General features: G+C 39.3%; 1 protein-coding gene across 2 annotated transcripts in view; it reads left to right on the top strand.

Moving 5' to 3' along the window:
- Nucleotides 1-8,425: 8,425 nt before the first annotated feature.
- Morc2 (MORC family CW-type zinc finger 2) overlaps nt 8,426-16,483 on the top strand; it is a 42,070-nt gene continuing 34,012 nt past the window's right edge. For both annotated transcript variants that reach the window (XM_021176584.3, XM_021176583.3), the window contains exon 1: nt 8,426-9,799. In XM_021176584.3, the coding sequence (XP_021032243.1) occupies nt 9,732-9,799 (68 nt within the window). In that variant the 5' untranslated portion in view covers nt 8,426-9,731. The remainder of the gene's footprint in view (nt 9,800-16,483) is intronic.

Below are 16,483 nucleotides of genomic sequence, written 5' to 3'. Positions count from 1 at the left end.
TATTCATTTCTGAGTTACCAAAGAAGCAAGCAGTGTACTCTGCTGTCAATCTTCTATACTCCTATTAGATCAAATGGTGTTTCAGGTATAGAAAACAAGCAGGGTTGTTCTCTACTCCTCTACTTAAAGTTGCTGGTCAAGGAATATGCAGCACGGTCCTTCCTGTTCTGGTGGGGTGAGGTATGGGTTCCTCTTATTCAAAATTCTTTGGTGAAATTGGGCAAAGGAGAGGCTGAAACTGATTGTAGTCTTCTCAAAGCCAGTTAGTCTAATTGCAGTAGCATGTCAAAATAGGCAGGTTAAGAGCTGAAGACAGGTAAACAGACAAACTACTTCAGCAGGGCCAGTCATACCAATAATTAAGCTAGAAGAACAGGCAGATTAATAATGAAGCTCTGTAAATTAGTTTTTGTCCTGGGTACTCCATAGGGTTTAGTCCAGACATTATTTTTGGATCTTAAAGGGCCAGTTGGGTATAACAGCTTTCATTTTCTTGCTCACCTGTTGCAAGAACTGTCAGCTTAGAAGGCTATATCCTCAATGCAGACTTGAGGTTCTAGTTATGAGTCTATGCTACATCTGGAAGCAATAGGATCGTAGAGCCAGGTTTGTCATAGTTGGCTCTACTTTCTTTGGTAATCAAGTCTTCACCTTCTGTAATATAGCCCATCTCTAAGAATCATCTTAAAAGCAAGTCAAGACCTCAGACTGGTTGGGTGGCACTGTTGATTTAGATGAAATCCAAGACATGAAGATAGTAGAAAAGGCCCTAGATTAAGGCTTTTGCCTTAAGTTTTAGTTTTTTCTACTTATCCATTCACTGGTTAGATTCCCGATTCTTCATTTTAACTGAGTATGGCAGGAGGGAATAGCTGGCAGTGTAGCTTATTTTTGTTTTTAATACAAACACAAAAGAAAGAGCTAGCAATGTAGAGGTAATAGAAAAGTGAATTTGCAATTTCTTTACAAATAGTAGTTGCATATACAAGCAGAAGTCATTCAGAGTTTGATTTGTTAACTGTGAGCAGTCTAGAATAACCAGATGTGAGTCTGATTTGCTGATTTGTGGTGAGAATTACGTAACCATGATTAGAGGATAAGAAATAATGATATAAAGAAGGCAGTTCCAACGTTTACCCAGTGCATTCAGAGTAGCTGATAGCATTTGGCCCTTACATTGACTACGAAGTAGAGAAATGAGATTTTCTTAGGTCACAAATTGAAGTCTTGTTCACTATGATGATTTGGATGGTCAGGAATTTTATCCTTTCTACAAAAATAATCTTAATGTCTTAAGAATACTTCATAGTAAGGAGTCAGTCACTCTGTTAAGTGAAGAGACAGGTGAAAATTTCATTGAAATATCCCAAGGACAGAAACTCAGGAATACTGAAAAAATCCTTAGCTGCCATTTAGATTTTTTTCCAAGTCACTCTACTTTTCCAGCAAACAGGTTGACAATATGCTACTTGAAGTTACTAGCAAGCTATCATAGCCTAGAGTCAAATGCCTATGTCAAACTTTGCTTATCACACATATACAGTTGATGGTATCAGGCATGAAGACTAATCATTAAATATTTCACTGGGTAGAAGGAAAGTTTCCAGCCACATTTTAAGTCACAAGTATCACAAAGGATGCTCAAAGAGTGTCTTCAGAATCATCTGTTCCATATAGTGGTGAGTAGTTACTTTTGAATAGACAAGTATAGACGTGTTGGAGAAATTTAGTTTCGTTTTTTTAAGCCCTGGAAAAAGTATTTATTAAATAACAAAAAAACCATGGAGCAGTTTAATAACTACTGGTTGCATCAACATGACTTGAAACTTGAGATAATGATAACCAGGTTGCAAGTCCCTTTAGGAAAAATTGTATTTCAATTCTGCTTCATAGTTAATGAGGAGAGGTCAAAAGAACAACTTGGTCTAAGATGGCCTTAAGGAGGCATCAACTTCAATACCAGCTCTCATAGACTTCCAAGTCACGTACTTCTAGTAAGTCCACTAGCTATAGGTTGCTGAAAGTTAATGGTGTTCTTCAGTGTAGGATACATATGAATTGCTCTCTGGTTATATCCAACTCCAGGAAGTCCACCTTGGATGGAATGCTATTAATAAAACTTCATTAGACAATGCTGTATTATCATCATTCTCTGAATAAAGCATCTTCAAACATGTTGAGCATCAACTGAATATGAATTGTTTTGAAGAGAATGCCATTCAGGTCAAACATGTTGTCTAGGGTAGTGGTTTCAAGCAGGATTTTCTGAAGAGCTTTATATAAGGAAGTCCCTTTAGGCATCACCATGGTGGTCAAGGAAGATGGTTGTGGCAGGTTGTAGACCTTAACTCCCACTTCATTACTTCATCACCATGGTGGTCAAGGAAGATGGTTGTGGCAGGTTGTAGACCTTAACTCCCACTTCATTACTTCATCCAGAGCAGCTTCACTTTACTCTGGACTTCCACACAGCTTTCCTTCAAAGAACTTCATGAGCATAAAGCCTTTGGAAAATCAGTGATAAGTTGTTCACAAAATGCTGAAATACAAAAAATAGGTAATGGAAACCAGAATGTGGTAAGCAAGCTCAATGTTAAGACAAAGCAGACAAAGTAGACAAAGTTTTTCTATTTTTTCTCTAATGTGGACCATGTTACAGATAGAATTTAAGTTTTATTATAAATTTTGATTAAAGTTGGGTTTAAAATTGACTAAAAGGGTCAACCATGCTCTAGTGGATGTCTCATTAAGTATCTGAGCAGCACAAACTGGGGGATTAAAAAAAGACATGAAATTAAAAGAGGGTAGGGAATAGTTCTGGGGAAGTTGATCAAAATACATCGCATGAAATCCCCCCAAAAAGGATAAAAATATTAAAAATGACTATCAGGGAACAATATTGTTGGTTTTAAGTTGTAATAGCACTGGGAAATGTATCCATTTCTTTGCAAATATTACTTGAGATGGTCCATGGTTGGATGACTTAAGCAGTAAGATCTCAGTGAGCCATAACACTAATTCTATGAAAAAAATCTTTTCTCTCCTTTCATACCTGAGAATCAATCCCCTTAAAAGTTCTTTAGTGAGAAGTTATTGCTATTTCAACTATGACAAAAGTCATCCCCCACCCCTATTCTTCCCTATTATTCCCACAAATATTTTAGAGTTTCCCTTGGCAAAAAGGTAATAATCAAAATGTGTAATCTTCAGATGTAACACACTAATTCAATCAGTTAACAACAAAGTATGAGAAAGGGTGTTTCAAAGACAAGGAATTTATTATGGGGTCTCTAGGCCAATTTGCCAATAATTAAGAACCACTGGTTACACAGCTGAGTTTACCGTTCTGTTAAAAAGAATGTAGGAAAAACAAAATAAAAACACCCTGCATCAATCCATGTCTAAATGATGTATATAACACATTGGGCTAAATGAAGCTTTGCTGCACATCTTGAGACCTTAATATACTACACTCCACTGTTTGTGCGGAAACACATACTACATATCTTATCACGTCATTGGATAACAAAAATGATAAATTACATACATATATATAAAAGCAAATGGCTCATTCTACCTATTAATTTGGGGACAGAAGACTACAGGTAAGCTTTCTGTGTTCAGGAACATTAACAAAACTTAAAGCAATTAACAGAAACAAGTGCAGATCTGTAGTTAATTTCTTTTTGGGGAGACCATGAAAATGTACAAGAAAATCCAAAAACTTTTGTTTCATATTGTGTATTTTTTTAAAAAACCAAATCATCAACCACCATGGAGACTACTTATTCCTACACTTTAGGGAGGTCATCAAAGGATTCTGGTCTAGCGTAGTTATCACAATTGCACTTCAAACACTGTGCTCTAATAAGGGCACCATGTAAATCGGAAGCAGATGCATCAGTCTCCAGTGATTTTAATACTGTGGATAGAGTGAAGGCTAAGATAATGCCAAGGGTAATACTGGACTGGGAGTCAGAAGGACTCACTTCTACCACTATGTCACCTAGGAATTGCTGAAGTACTTAAACAACTTCTGTCCTCTCATTTCAAAAAGTGGTGTTGACTATGTTGGTAATCGGCATATGTGTATATGAAAGTGCTTTGAACCTGTAAAGTGCTATATAAAGAGGAGATTACCATGTAGGTTCTATCTTGATATATCAAGAGGCCTTTTCAGGAATCTGGTTGAAGCCTTGTGAGATGGTTAAGTAAAGGGATTCCTCAGTAGAATTTCTTAAATTGGTGTGAAAAGTTTTGGTTCCTGAGTAACCCGAAGATGATACTATGAGGAATTCAATATGCCTTGGTTTTGATCCCAATGGGTCAGAATATCTGCTTTGTCATTTAGAGACAGCTACAGATTTTGAAGTAGGAAAAGAACAAGAGTCCAGTGGCCTTGACAGGATCCTAGGCAGTTCATGAAACTTCAATCATTTGAGATTGTGGAGTAGGGTCCAATGCTGTTCTCAGAGATGCCTTTCTTCAGACAGTGTTGACAATATAAACAAAACAAAATCCCCTGGTCCAAGTTTACTATGTGTCTCTGAAGAATAAACTGCAGAAATTAACTGTACATTTATGGAATAGACCTGGCCTTTGTTGTGATAAAATAGCTTCAGTTATTTGGCTTGAAGACTCTTGACTGCACTATAAAGGGCTGTGCTGAATCTGGGCAGAGTAGGACAGGAGTGGAGGTAAAGGCCACATCATGATGGCTGAATGCTTCTTGGGTCACAGTGGTCCACTGGAATGGTGTCTTCTTCAGTAGTAAGGTGGTAGGAATCACCATGGACAAAAATCCAAGTACCAGGTCTGTAGGCTGATGGAGTAGCAGGAAGGAAGGTCATTGGAGGGTCCAGGTGAACATTCAGCAACCAGGAGGCACGGGACTAGAAGGGGCAGGGAAAAAACAGGTAAGGTAACAAACACATGGAATTATAAACAGAGGATTCTAACACTGGGATGGGAGTCTGCTGTCAGCATATCTACTGTGTGATGGGTATTCACAAGCCTGGCTTAGATGGTGGTAAGAGAAATCGCTAAAAGAGAGGATTAGCCAAAAAGTAAAAGCTGGATGAACAAATGCAAAAAGTTTCCTGGCAAAGTTAACTGTCTCAGGGATGCAACAAATAGAAAATGCCTTAAGAGTGCTATACTGGGGCATTAATGTGTGCTCAGGCATTGTATATATATCTTAATGGAGGTTTCTAGCCCTACAACTATCAGGTTGGACATTATAGTTGGTAGGGAGGAAAAGTTTTCACAATTGGCACACACACACATAAAAAATGATATCTAGGTAATATACTAATTTTACCTTTAACTTTCCTGGTGCCATCTTAATGCTCTTGTCCTTTAAACATTGCCCTAACTTTTACATTAACAAACTCTATTTTGAGCAAGACAGTATATTACCTTGGTTGGTCCCCATTCTCAACTATAACAATTTGACTCTCAGTTTCTTTTTAGGTCATAAGGTTTCCTAGCTTTTTGTTTTTTGTTTTTAAATCTAGGATTAAGAAAACATGAAATCTAATCAACTCATATATCTAGAGTAATGTTAATTAGAATGTAGCAATTATACATACACTGAGGATTAAGGGTCCCTGATTTTCAAAAGGCTTCACTAGAAATGATGGTATGTTTGGGCAAAGATACATAAAACCAAGATTCTTTCAGTGTTTGCTATATGGAAAACAAAAAAACAAATGCATGTGATGAACCAGACTTTGCATATAAGAGATTAAAGTTATCCTAAAGATGTTCTTTTTAATATTAAGAGAGTTACAGGGTTAGAGAGCATCTTAGTTTTATGAAATTGCAGAGATCTGCCAGGTGAAGAATCACAGAAGTGCATTTCCAGTGTAAAGAGTATGAACAGCAAAAGCGCAGAAATGAAAAGGCATTTTGGAAAATGGCAAGTACCGTAGTTCACTTTGGATGGAGTGTTGTCAGATTGCACTGAGGTTCTGGACAGAAACTTGGGTCTTCAAGTTCCCAGTAACAGTGCTGGTGGCAGTGCTTGGTGAGTCGTGTCTCTCTTTACTCACGGCAAGATCAACCAGTTCCAAAATTGAATATAAAACGTCCACCTCCAGAGTTCCTGTCATATCTTGACAAGCTCTTCTGGGTCACAGGTCCAGTTCTTGAAAATCTGGGAGCTTGGAGTCCATGGTGGCAGCTACACTGAAAATGGAATCCACTCCAACTACTGCATGTACTTTATGAACCTCCAATCCTGGACATCTGTGTTTTGTCATGGAATTTCAAGTTTTTAAGTTCCAGTTGATATTTTCTCCTTCTCCAGAGGAAAGCCTTTTAACACCACAGTCTTAAAGAGTCTTTTGAGGTACATCCAGATTTAATTACAAAAGAGCTAAGACCAACACAGTTTTTCTTCAAAACAGTCATTTCTCTTGAAAGGAAACCATTTGTCTCTGGCCCTTTGGTAAAGGGAATAAGTCAACTTATTTTTTTAGACATTTGAATAAAATATCAGAATTGGTAACATCTAATCATACAAAATACACTTAAATATGTTTGTGTTCACTTGCTTAGAGAGCTGTACCACTTAATAAGCACCACTCCACAAAACAAAAATGTTTGAAACCCAACTGTTCAAACATTTTAATAGTGTTTGCTGGATAATGGCCTGGAATTTGATAAAAGCAGCTGACAATAAACAAACAAACAAACGGCATTTTGGCCATTCAGTCTCACATTTGCAAGCAATTAGAATACAAGGCTGGCTAGGAAAAAGTTAAGCTTCAAAATGATTCCAAATATCTGATTTTGTGTTCCAGCCAGAGTCCAACAAAGTTTTTTCGAAAACTTTAGCCTTCAATTTAAAAAACAAAACAAAACAAAAAAACACCAAAAAAAAAAAAAAATAATCCCAAACATTTTCAGGAATCCAACACCTGGTTCAGTCTGTTCCAAGTAGCCCTCTTGCTAAAAATCCATGTGCACTATTAATTGGTTTTGGCAGCACCATTTAAAAATAAGCCTGTTCACTATCAACCACGAAAACCAGGGATACAAAATAGGAGCAAATAATGGATGTCAATCATGGTTGTAAAAAAAATAGCTAACAAAAGAAAAGTAGTCAGGCACCAGTATGAGCAGCAGAAAACAATCGCTGGGCCAAAGATTACACTTCTTGTTACTCATGAACACATTCACTCCTAATTGTAGCTGCTTTCTAGTGGGTGCCATTGTACCATATGCATTAGCCACCCTTCAGGCACCCTATGGTGAAAGGAAAGGGCTTTGACTAAAAGCCAAGCAGTGAAGTGATGGTACCTGAAACAGCCATTATGCAATAAGAAGCAGCTCACATATACCAGGGACTCAAATGGGGGCTTCATATTGGTTGTGAAGGGTCCCAAATGACATGTAGGCCTCAGTTTCCTCCCGGTGGCAAAAACTGTTCTAAACTCTTCTGGGTCATAGCCCCCTTTGAAAACTCGCTACTGAAGGATCTACTCATCCCCCTAGAAAACACTTTCCCACGTGTTTCTGTACAGAAGAAGTTCAGGGAACCTTCCCATCTCCAACTCCAATGAAAGGTTCCCGAATTTAATTTCAGGGAATGAGCAATTGTTACGTCTTCTTGAAACTCAAAGGAAAAAAAAAAACAATAATCATCTTTCTGTAAACCGACACTTTTGAAGAGAGCTTCCAATTCCATACACACACTGATAGGCAGAGGAGGAAACTGAGGCGCAGACAGATTACAGAGTGACTTGCCTAAGGTCACTCGGCCAGCGAGTGGCTAGGCCCGGAAGCAAACCCAGATCTTCCGACTCCGGAGCTCGAATCCCCACCCCGGAGCTGCCGCCAGCGCTCTCGCTCCCCACTAAGGTGGCATAAGTAGGAAAAGGCAAAGGAGGAAGCCCACCACCAACCATCCTCCAGCTCCCTCTTGACCCTCCAACTGGGTCCTAGCAGGCCCCGAAGGGTGGCGCCAGGCCTCCAGGCCGGCCCCGGCCACCCCAGCCTCCCCCGCCGCCTCCCCGGGAGCGGGGCGGAGTTGCCCGCCGCCGCCAACCACCCGGACGACCCCTCGTCGGATCGCAAAAGCATAGGCCGCCGCCCGAGTTCTGCGTACGAGAAGAAAGACGCGGCGCGAGCGCCAACGGCCACCGGGCGCGCGCCGCGGCGGCCGGGCCTGCGCCCCAAGAGCTGGATGCCAGAGCAGGAGAAAGAGCCGCCAACCGATCGCTCGATCGACCGCACGCCCGCTCCTTCGCCCTACCAGACCGGGGAGGGGGGGAGGGCGCGCCAGGGCTTCTTCGAGTTAGGGGCCTGACTCCCCGGCGACAAGACAAGATGGCTCCTCTGCTCTGCGCTGCAGCTACCGTCCCGGCTGCGTCTCTCGGCCCGCCCCCGGTACTGTTCCTTTAAATGGCCGAGAGGGGTCAGGAAAGCAGGAAGAGAGGCGCGCGCCCTCACGTGATGGGGGCGGACCGGCCAAACAAGATCCGGTCACGTGGACCGACGTCGCTCGCCAATCAGAAGGTGGAGTCTCAGGGCGGGGGCGGGAAGACTTCGAGCTCTGTGATTGGCCGAAGGTGCGCTGGAGGCCTCGGCGGCCGGGCCGTCGGGAGTGAGCGAGGTGATTCGCGCTGCGTGCGCTTACGGAGACAAAGCGGTGGCTGAGGTAGCGGTGGCGCCGGCAGCACCGGCCGCAAAGCCGTACTGAACGCTGAATCTCGTGAAGCCCGTCCTGTCATCGTCTGTTGTTGAGGCGCGGCGTGTCGTGTCGTGTCGCGGCGCGGGCGGGCGGCGGCGGCAGCGGCAGCGGAGGCAGCACATGGTTCCAAGAGCGCGCTGCGGTGGTTGAGTTCCAATTCCACGGGGAGGGACAAAGGCATCTGCGAGCTGCAGGCAACGCCCGATCGGATCTGGTGGTGCACTCGCCACTGTCCTCTGTTCTCCCAGGCTCTGGGACTCACTCCTGTCTGTCGGTAGCGAGGAGGTGGCCACAGGACCCAGGCCTGGGAAGGCCTGAGGGCCCGAGGCCATCTTCTGAAGGGTGTGGGGGAAGGGCGCACCTGAGGTGATTCCGGAGGGTAGGTTGTGAGGTGTTTCTGTGGGCCACTGTGAGTAATTTCACCCACAACCTGTGGTGATTGTGGCATAGTTGCAAGCTGTGTTTGGGCGGGGTTTGGGAAAAGAAATCTGTCTGTCAGCATCAAGGACCTTTCTGTTGGAAAGCGGTGAAGCCAGAAGTAGCCTCCACTCCACTGCACTGTCCAGTAGAGCACTCTTTTGAGAAGCCTGGAGTCTTCGGTGGTGACAAAGTCTTCGGTGGTAATGAAGTAGGTGAACCGTCAGAAGTAGGTCAGTTTCCTGAATTTAGGAGAACAGAAAAGGACTTGAACGTGAAGTTGAAGCTGTAAACCTCCAAGTTTGAAGACCATTCAGAACCGTTCACTTTTGATGTGCATCGGAGTTGTGTGAAGAAAGTTTGACCCCCAGAGCACTTAAGGACAGTAGGTTTCGAATATAGTTCTTTCCAAAGTATTACATCAGAGTCATTGAAATACTTAAATTACTCGCAGTTTTAAATATCTGCCTGTATTTTGAATAGATACTAGGGAATTTTTTTTCATGTGTCACTAAGAAGAACAAATTTACCCTTTACTGGTCAGAATCCTGGGGAAATCGATTTCACTATATGTACTTTCCTGTTAATGGGCAAAGACTGAAGACTCATTGCTGTCATGGCCTTCACCAATTACAGCAGTCTCAACCGAGCTCAACTAACCTTTGAATATCTCCACACAAATTCGTAAGTATCTTGTAGGTGCCACTGAGGTAACCAGTAACTCCTCCTTGATGTTAATATGGAAATCCTTTCTCCAGAAAATTTTGCTTTTTTATTCTTTGGCTTGTGTCATTGGAGTAAGATGTATCACTGGATGTCTTGAGCTCTGTATTGAAGAACTGAAATCAGTGAAATATTTGTTGGTAATCTAGAAGAAAATGATTTTCACTTACTGGATCAAAAATTTCAAAATACAAACTTTATATCATATTGAGTTGTTTCATCCAAGTGTTTAATAGGAATCCAGCAAAACTGCTCTTTGGATCATCAAAATTTGGATCATCTAGTATCAACTGTTGCACATCTTTAGTAACATCCTAGACAATTGGGTTTATAACAAGTGTTTCTAACAACAGCAACAACCACAAGATGATGATGACAAAAATGACCAACTTGGAAGAAGAAAGCATTTGTTAATTTTCAGCAAACAATTGGTTTTGTCTTTTTGGCAAATTGGCTGTAAATCCAATGTAGTTTATATATGCTAAGGAAGAGTGGAAGTTTCTTTAAAGGCCTTGATTTAGGTAGTCTTTTCCCAAAGTATGTGAAATCACAGAAGGATGCTGTGTTCATGGTCTTGAGTAAGTGAAGAGGTTAACATCATTACCATTTGGTATGGAATATTTTAGGGTTTGTGTATTTGTTTAGTTAGTTTGGAAACAGGGTCTTTCTACCTAGCCCAGCCTGGCCTGACCCAGACCAGGCTAGTCTGGAACTCAGAGATCTGCCTGCCTCTGCCTCCTAAGTGCTAGAATTATAGGTGTGTGCCACCAAGCCCTTCATTAGGTTATCTTGCCAAAATCTAATCTTTCCATTCACTTCATAAATGCTGGGATTATAGGTGTATGCTACCAAGCCCTTCATTAAGTTAGCTTGTCGGAGTCTAATCTTTCAGTTCACCTGTTACTTTTGGGTTCAAGGTAAGTATTAGAGTATTTGGATAAGGAGGTAATGAAAACCTAGATGAATAAATGGTCCAGTTAGAAAAAACATCTGCAGAGTAGAGACCATAGACTTTAGGTATCTCATAATAGTGCAGTAATTTTCTAGTCTTTTGTGATTCCATGATACTTTAAAAAAACCTTTTGAATAGTAAATTTTTCTGAGCAGTGATTTGTTTAATGCCAAGAGGTTTAATTTTGCATTATTTAGGAAGGTTCTTTCTTTCTTTCTTTCTTTCTTTCTTTCTTTCTTTCTTTTAATTGAGGTAGATCACAGAGAGAGATGGTACCACAGAGATTACCTTGGATACAGATTATGAATCTGGAACCTAGGTCACTGATCAAAGATGCTAGCACAGCCTTTGGCCACACTTTCGATATTCTTTATATTTGAGCTACATATTAAGAATAAGCAGATGAAGAGACTTAAATGTTCATGGCTGCGTGTGTTCTATAAAGGGGACAGATTTGAATTTTGAACTGGCAGAGCAAATTTGGAATTATAAATATACTGAAACTTGGATGACCCTGAACTGGCCTTCAAAATCTGTCTTGTTCCAATAGAGTTTGTGCAATAACAGTAATATCAGCAATTCATTGCTTCCACTACTTACTGTTTTAAATATAAAGTAATTTCTAAGACAAATCTATAGGTTTAGAATTATTCTTGTCTTGCATTTGAGAAACCTGAGACTCAAAGAAATTAAAGGCTTACAGAGAGGCAGCTGGAGAGGCAAATTAAAGGTATCCAGATTTAAGACAGTATGAAGCATTTGGCTACAGTGCTTAATATTTTTAACCTACTATTGACCATTACTTTGAAGGTTTTGTTTTTCTGTCTGTAAGGCAGAGAATTTAACTTCCTGATTTATTATTTTGGTTTATTAAGCTTCTGAGTATAATTTCTCCCTTTGTTATTGTACACATTATTAACAGTTTATGAACATTGCCAAAGCAAGGAAGTAAACTGAGTTACTTGAATAAAGTGATGTTGGAAAATTTTCTGTGAATTTTATCCATGTTGAATTGAAATTAGTGCTTGCTTCAACATAGGAGTAGCATATCATTTTGGAAACTCTGGAATTTCTTACCTGGACCACAAATTTGAAATAATTCTACTATGAATGTGTCTTGTTTTACTTGAAGAAAAAACACTAACTGTACAACACCACAATGATGTTTTTCTTTTAGTCAAAGCTTAACTGTAGCCCAGGCTGGCTTCGAACCTCATACCCTCAACCTCTTAAGTGCTGGGATTTCTGGCGTGGGCCATGGTTAAGTTTTTTTTTTTTGTTGTTTTTTTTTTTGGTTGTTGTTTTTGTCATTATGACTTGATGGGAAGTTCATTCTTAGAGAAGAATAAAACTTAAAAATTTTTTATATGTTGTAGTAGTAGAATAGTAGAATGGGTCAACAAATCAACTCCAGAGAAGGAAAGATTGATCTTACCGTACCTCCTTTGTTCTGTTAAAATCTTAAAAATGCCAATTCCAGATGTTACAATATTAACCATATTTTGAATTGTGAAATTAACAGTATTTTATTTATTTTTCTTTTTATGTAGACTTGCAAGCAGAGCCTAAGCTAGAGTGTAAAACTTTTTGTGGTTTTGTGAGAAGCCTATGCTTAGAAACCTCAAAACTCTTTATTTGAATGCTGCTTTTCCATACATATCCACAGGGTAGCTTTTTTGAGCTTTTCTTTCTTTCTTTCTTTCTTTCTTTCTTTCTTTCTTTCTTTCTTTCTTTCTTTCTTTCTTTCTTTCTTTCTTTCTTTCTTTCTTTCTTTCTTTTCCGAGACAGGGGTTTCTCTGTGTAGCCCTGGCTGTCCTGGAACTCACTTTGTAGACCAGGCTGGCCTTGAACTCAGAAATCCACCCACCTCTGCTTCCCAAGTGCTGGGATTAAAGGCGTGTGCCACCACACCCGGCAAGCCTCTGTTTCTTCATTTGTAAGATGAGCTAATATGTTAGTGTTTGAAGATTATGCCATATAAAAATCAAATGGTATTCATTATTTTCTTTATATTGTTTATGTTATGTAGTCTGTCATTGGTGTTAGACATTAGATAGGTTTTTAAAATATTTTTTATTTTATGTGGATCTTTATCTGTATGTATGAATATGTACCACATTCATGCCTAATACCTACAGAGTTCAGAAGAGAACATCGGGTCCCCTAGAGCTGGAGTTAGGGATGTTTGTGAGCCACCATGTAGGAACTGGGAACTGAAGGAACTGGGAACTGAACCTGAGTCCTCTATAAGAGCAGTATGTATTCTAAAGTACTGAGCCAAGCTTGCTTCGGCAGCACATATACTAAAGTACTGAGCCATCTCTAGTACCTAAGCAGATACATTCAGATACATACATGTTGGAGAGAGTAAACAGGTTTCAGTTTTTGTTTTTGTTTTCTTTTTAAAATCCTATGATACTTACTGTTAATGGTTATTCTTGGTTATATCTGTATCAAGGATGGAATGGGCTACAAATTCTCATGACAGCCTGAAAAATCTAGTTTCTTTTGATATACATTTCCTTTTACGAGATTTTACAAGTTAGGGTTTTCAAATTAAAGGAATCTTCCTCTTTGGTGCTAGGTTTTGTGCCTGGCATCCTTGGTATAGTGGTAGTAATGTTCCTTTGATATGAGATGCATATCTTAAGTCATTTGACTTGATATACTTTTATGTAGTCAGGTGAGCATAATGTTTAATTTCAAATGACAGGTTTTTTTTAAAATAGTTTTATTTATTTTATATATATGAGTACACTGTAGTTGTCCTCAGACATACCAGAAGAGGGCATCGGATCCCATTACAGATGGTTGAACCACCATGTGGTTGCTGGGAATTGAACTCAGATCTTCTGGAAGAGCAGTCAGTGCTCTTAACCACTGAACCAAGATGACAGGTTTTATGTCTATTACTCTTGGAACATTCTGTGACTTAACCTTTGGCATATGGTATTTTTGGGTAGTTGTATCAGTGTGAGAAATGAATGTGCAGGGACCTAATCAAGTCGGAGATTTCTGTATTTCATATGACTTATAAGCCTGCTGAAATAGAGGTTGACCCTATATTTGTGTTTGTGTATATACCCACACTATTTGAATATAAAATGATTCCAGAATTTCTCAGCCACCACCACTGCTGCTGCCTCCTCCTCTTCCTCTTCCTTCACTTTTTTTTCTTTTCTTTTGAGACAAGGTCTCACTATGTAGTTCTGGCTGTCTTAGATGGAAGTCACAGAGATTCATGCTTTTCTTTGTCTCTCTAGTGCTGGGATTAAAGGTGTATGCCACTAGCTTTATTTTCTACCAGTCAAGGCAATTAACTATTGTCAACTAATTTCAAAACTCAGCAAAAATTTTCATGGCTTTGAACTTGTGGATAACTTTTTGGTTTAAATTCAGGTTGACTAATCAACCTGAGAAATCATTATCTTTACATAAAAAGCAAAATGTGAGTTTGTTGTTGGAAATGCTGAGTTGGAAAACTGTTTCTTCTGGGTCACAAGTGTTAAATCATGATTGAAAGTATCAGTTTATACAAAGCCTTTGTGTTTTACCAATTAGTTGACTTTGGATAATGTACAAATGAAACTTAGGTCTGTAAAGAAGGGGTTTTTGTTGTTGTTGTTGTTTTTTATTTTTGTTTCTGGCTTTTTGTGTGTGTGTGTGGTTTTTGTTTTTTGTTTTTTTGAGACAGGGTCTTTCTATGTATTCTCAGCTATCCTAGAACTTCATATGCAAACTAGGCCAAACTCAGAGACCCACCTGCCTCTGCCTTCTGAGTGCTGGGATTAAAGCTGTCTACAACCATTTTTATTTAAAAAAATACTTATGTCTTCTTAAAATGCTAGCTACAGTGTACCCTTTGAAATATTTGGCAAAAAAAGGAAACTTGCATTTTTGTGTGTTCTAATGATTTTTAAGAAATATTTGGAACAATGGCTTCAGCATTTATAGGCTCCTTCTGTCATTTGAGATTCTGAGTATTGTGGGTTTTTTTAAAAAGATTTATTTATTTATGTATATGAGTACACTGTAGCTGTACAGATGGTTGTGAGCCTTCATGTGATTGTTGGGCTCCGGTCAACCCCGCTCGCTCTGGTTGGCCCTGCTTGCTCCAGCCCAAAGATTTATTTATTATTATAAATAAGTACACTATAGTTATCTTTAGACGCACCAGAAGTGGGCGTCAGGTCTCATTACGGATGGTTGTGAGCCACCATATGGTGCTGGGATTTGAACTCAGGACCTTCAGAAGAGCAGTCAGTGCTTTTACCTGCTGAGCCATCTCTTCAGCCCTGATTCTGAATATTGCTTCTGACTTTACCAAGAACACCAAGGCCCTTTAACGATATGTATCACTATACAAAAATACTCCTTAGCAGTGTTTTAATGTCAGTTAGCTTATCTGACCTACACATGTATAAAATACTGCTGTTACTGGTAGCAACAAAATTTGGGGATTTTTTTAGTACAGTGAAATTTTAGACAGATGTGCTTTGTGCTTGCCTTTTTAATAGCCATTTACTGGATTCTAAGTGTCTTGTTTTTATATGAAACAATTGGACGTAGTGCTTATGGTATTTTTTTGTTCTTGTGGAAAAAGGTGTTATAATTTTCCCCTTAATTCTTACTTACAGTTTTATATTTAAAGGACAGAAGTGTTTTCTTTTTTCTTTTTTTTGAGGCAAGGTCCAGGCTGACCTTGAATTTGGTAAGTAGCCAAGGCTGATTCTGACCTCCTTATCGTTCTGCCTTTACTTCTGAGTTATGGGCATTTGCCATCATACCTAGTTTTATGTTGTACACGTTAGTCAAGTACCCTACCAACTAAGCTATATTCCGCAGCCCAGAAATATAATTTTTCTTAAGACAGAAAAATTTGAGCTCTATTTTATAAGGGAAGTGGTAGTATATTCTGATGTGTCTTCTTACTATACTCCAGAAGCTATTTTTTTTTTTTGAGATTCATTGATGGATATGAAAAACATGTTTGTGTTTAAATAAATGAAAATTGTTAAATATAGAATTGGCTATTTTATATTTCTACATATCCATTTTGGATTGTATAGAAAACTAATTTGATATAATTTTCTGGCTTACATCAAACAGGAATATAGATGACTGAAAACTTGAGAACAAATATTTGAGTCTTCTTTTTAAAAATAATTTGAGTCTCTATAGAGACTATCAGGAATTGCCAATGCTGACTATATTTCAAGTCATCGTGGTAAGGTATTGGGATAATTCAATTAGCAACAATTGCACCTTAGAGAAGACAGGTTATAGTTAGTGCTCAAAGCTAGAGTCCTCTCTTAATAATTTTGTTGTAAAGATAGGATCTAGCTATACAGCCTGGGCTTGCCTAAAACTTGTCATTGTCCTCCTGTGGCCCTATGGAATTACAGTTGTGTGCTATAATGTCTAGCTGTAGATGACTTTTTTGTCTTTTTTGCCGTACTAGGGATCTAACCCAGGCAAGTGCTCAGAAACTGAGCCACAGCCACTGTTTCTAGGTTGATCTTGCTACATACACAGTCTAGGCAGACCTTGAGTTCTTCATATTACTATATCTTGAATGATACAAGGAGATTACAGGCTTGTGGAAATATGGGCATTGATACCATAACTTGTAGACACTTATTTATAATAAAAAGATGACTTTTAAAGGCAAGGTTTCTTTTAGAAATTTAATT

This window comes from Mus caroli, unplaced genomic scaffold, assembly GCF_978045245.1.
Source record: "Mus caroli unplaced genomic scaffold, Mus_caroli_1 scaffold_13, whole genome shotgun sequence".
Lineage (NCBI taxonomy): Eukaryota > Metazoa > Chordata > Mammalia > Rodentia > Muridae > Mus > Mus caroli.
This window is presented reverse-complemented; position numbering and strand designations above follow the sequence as displayed.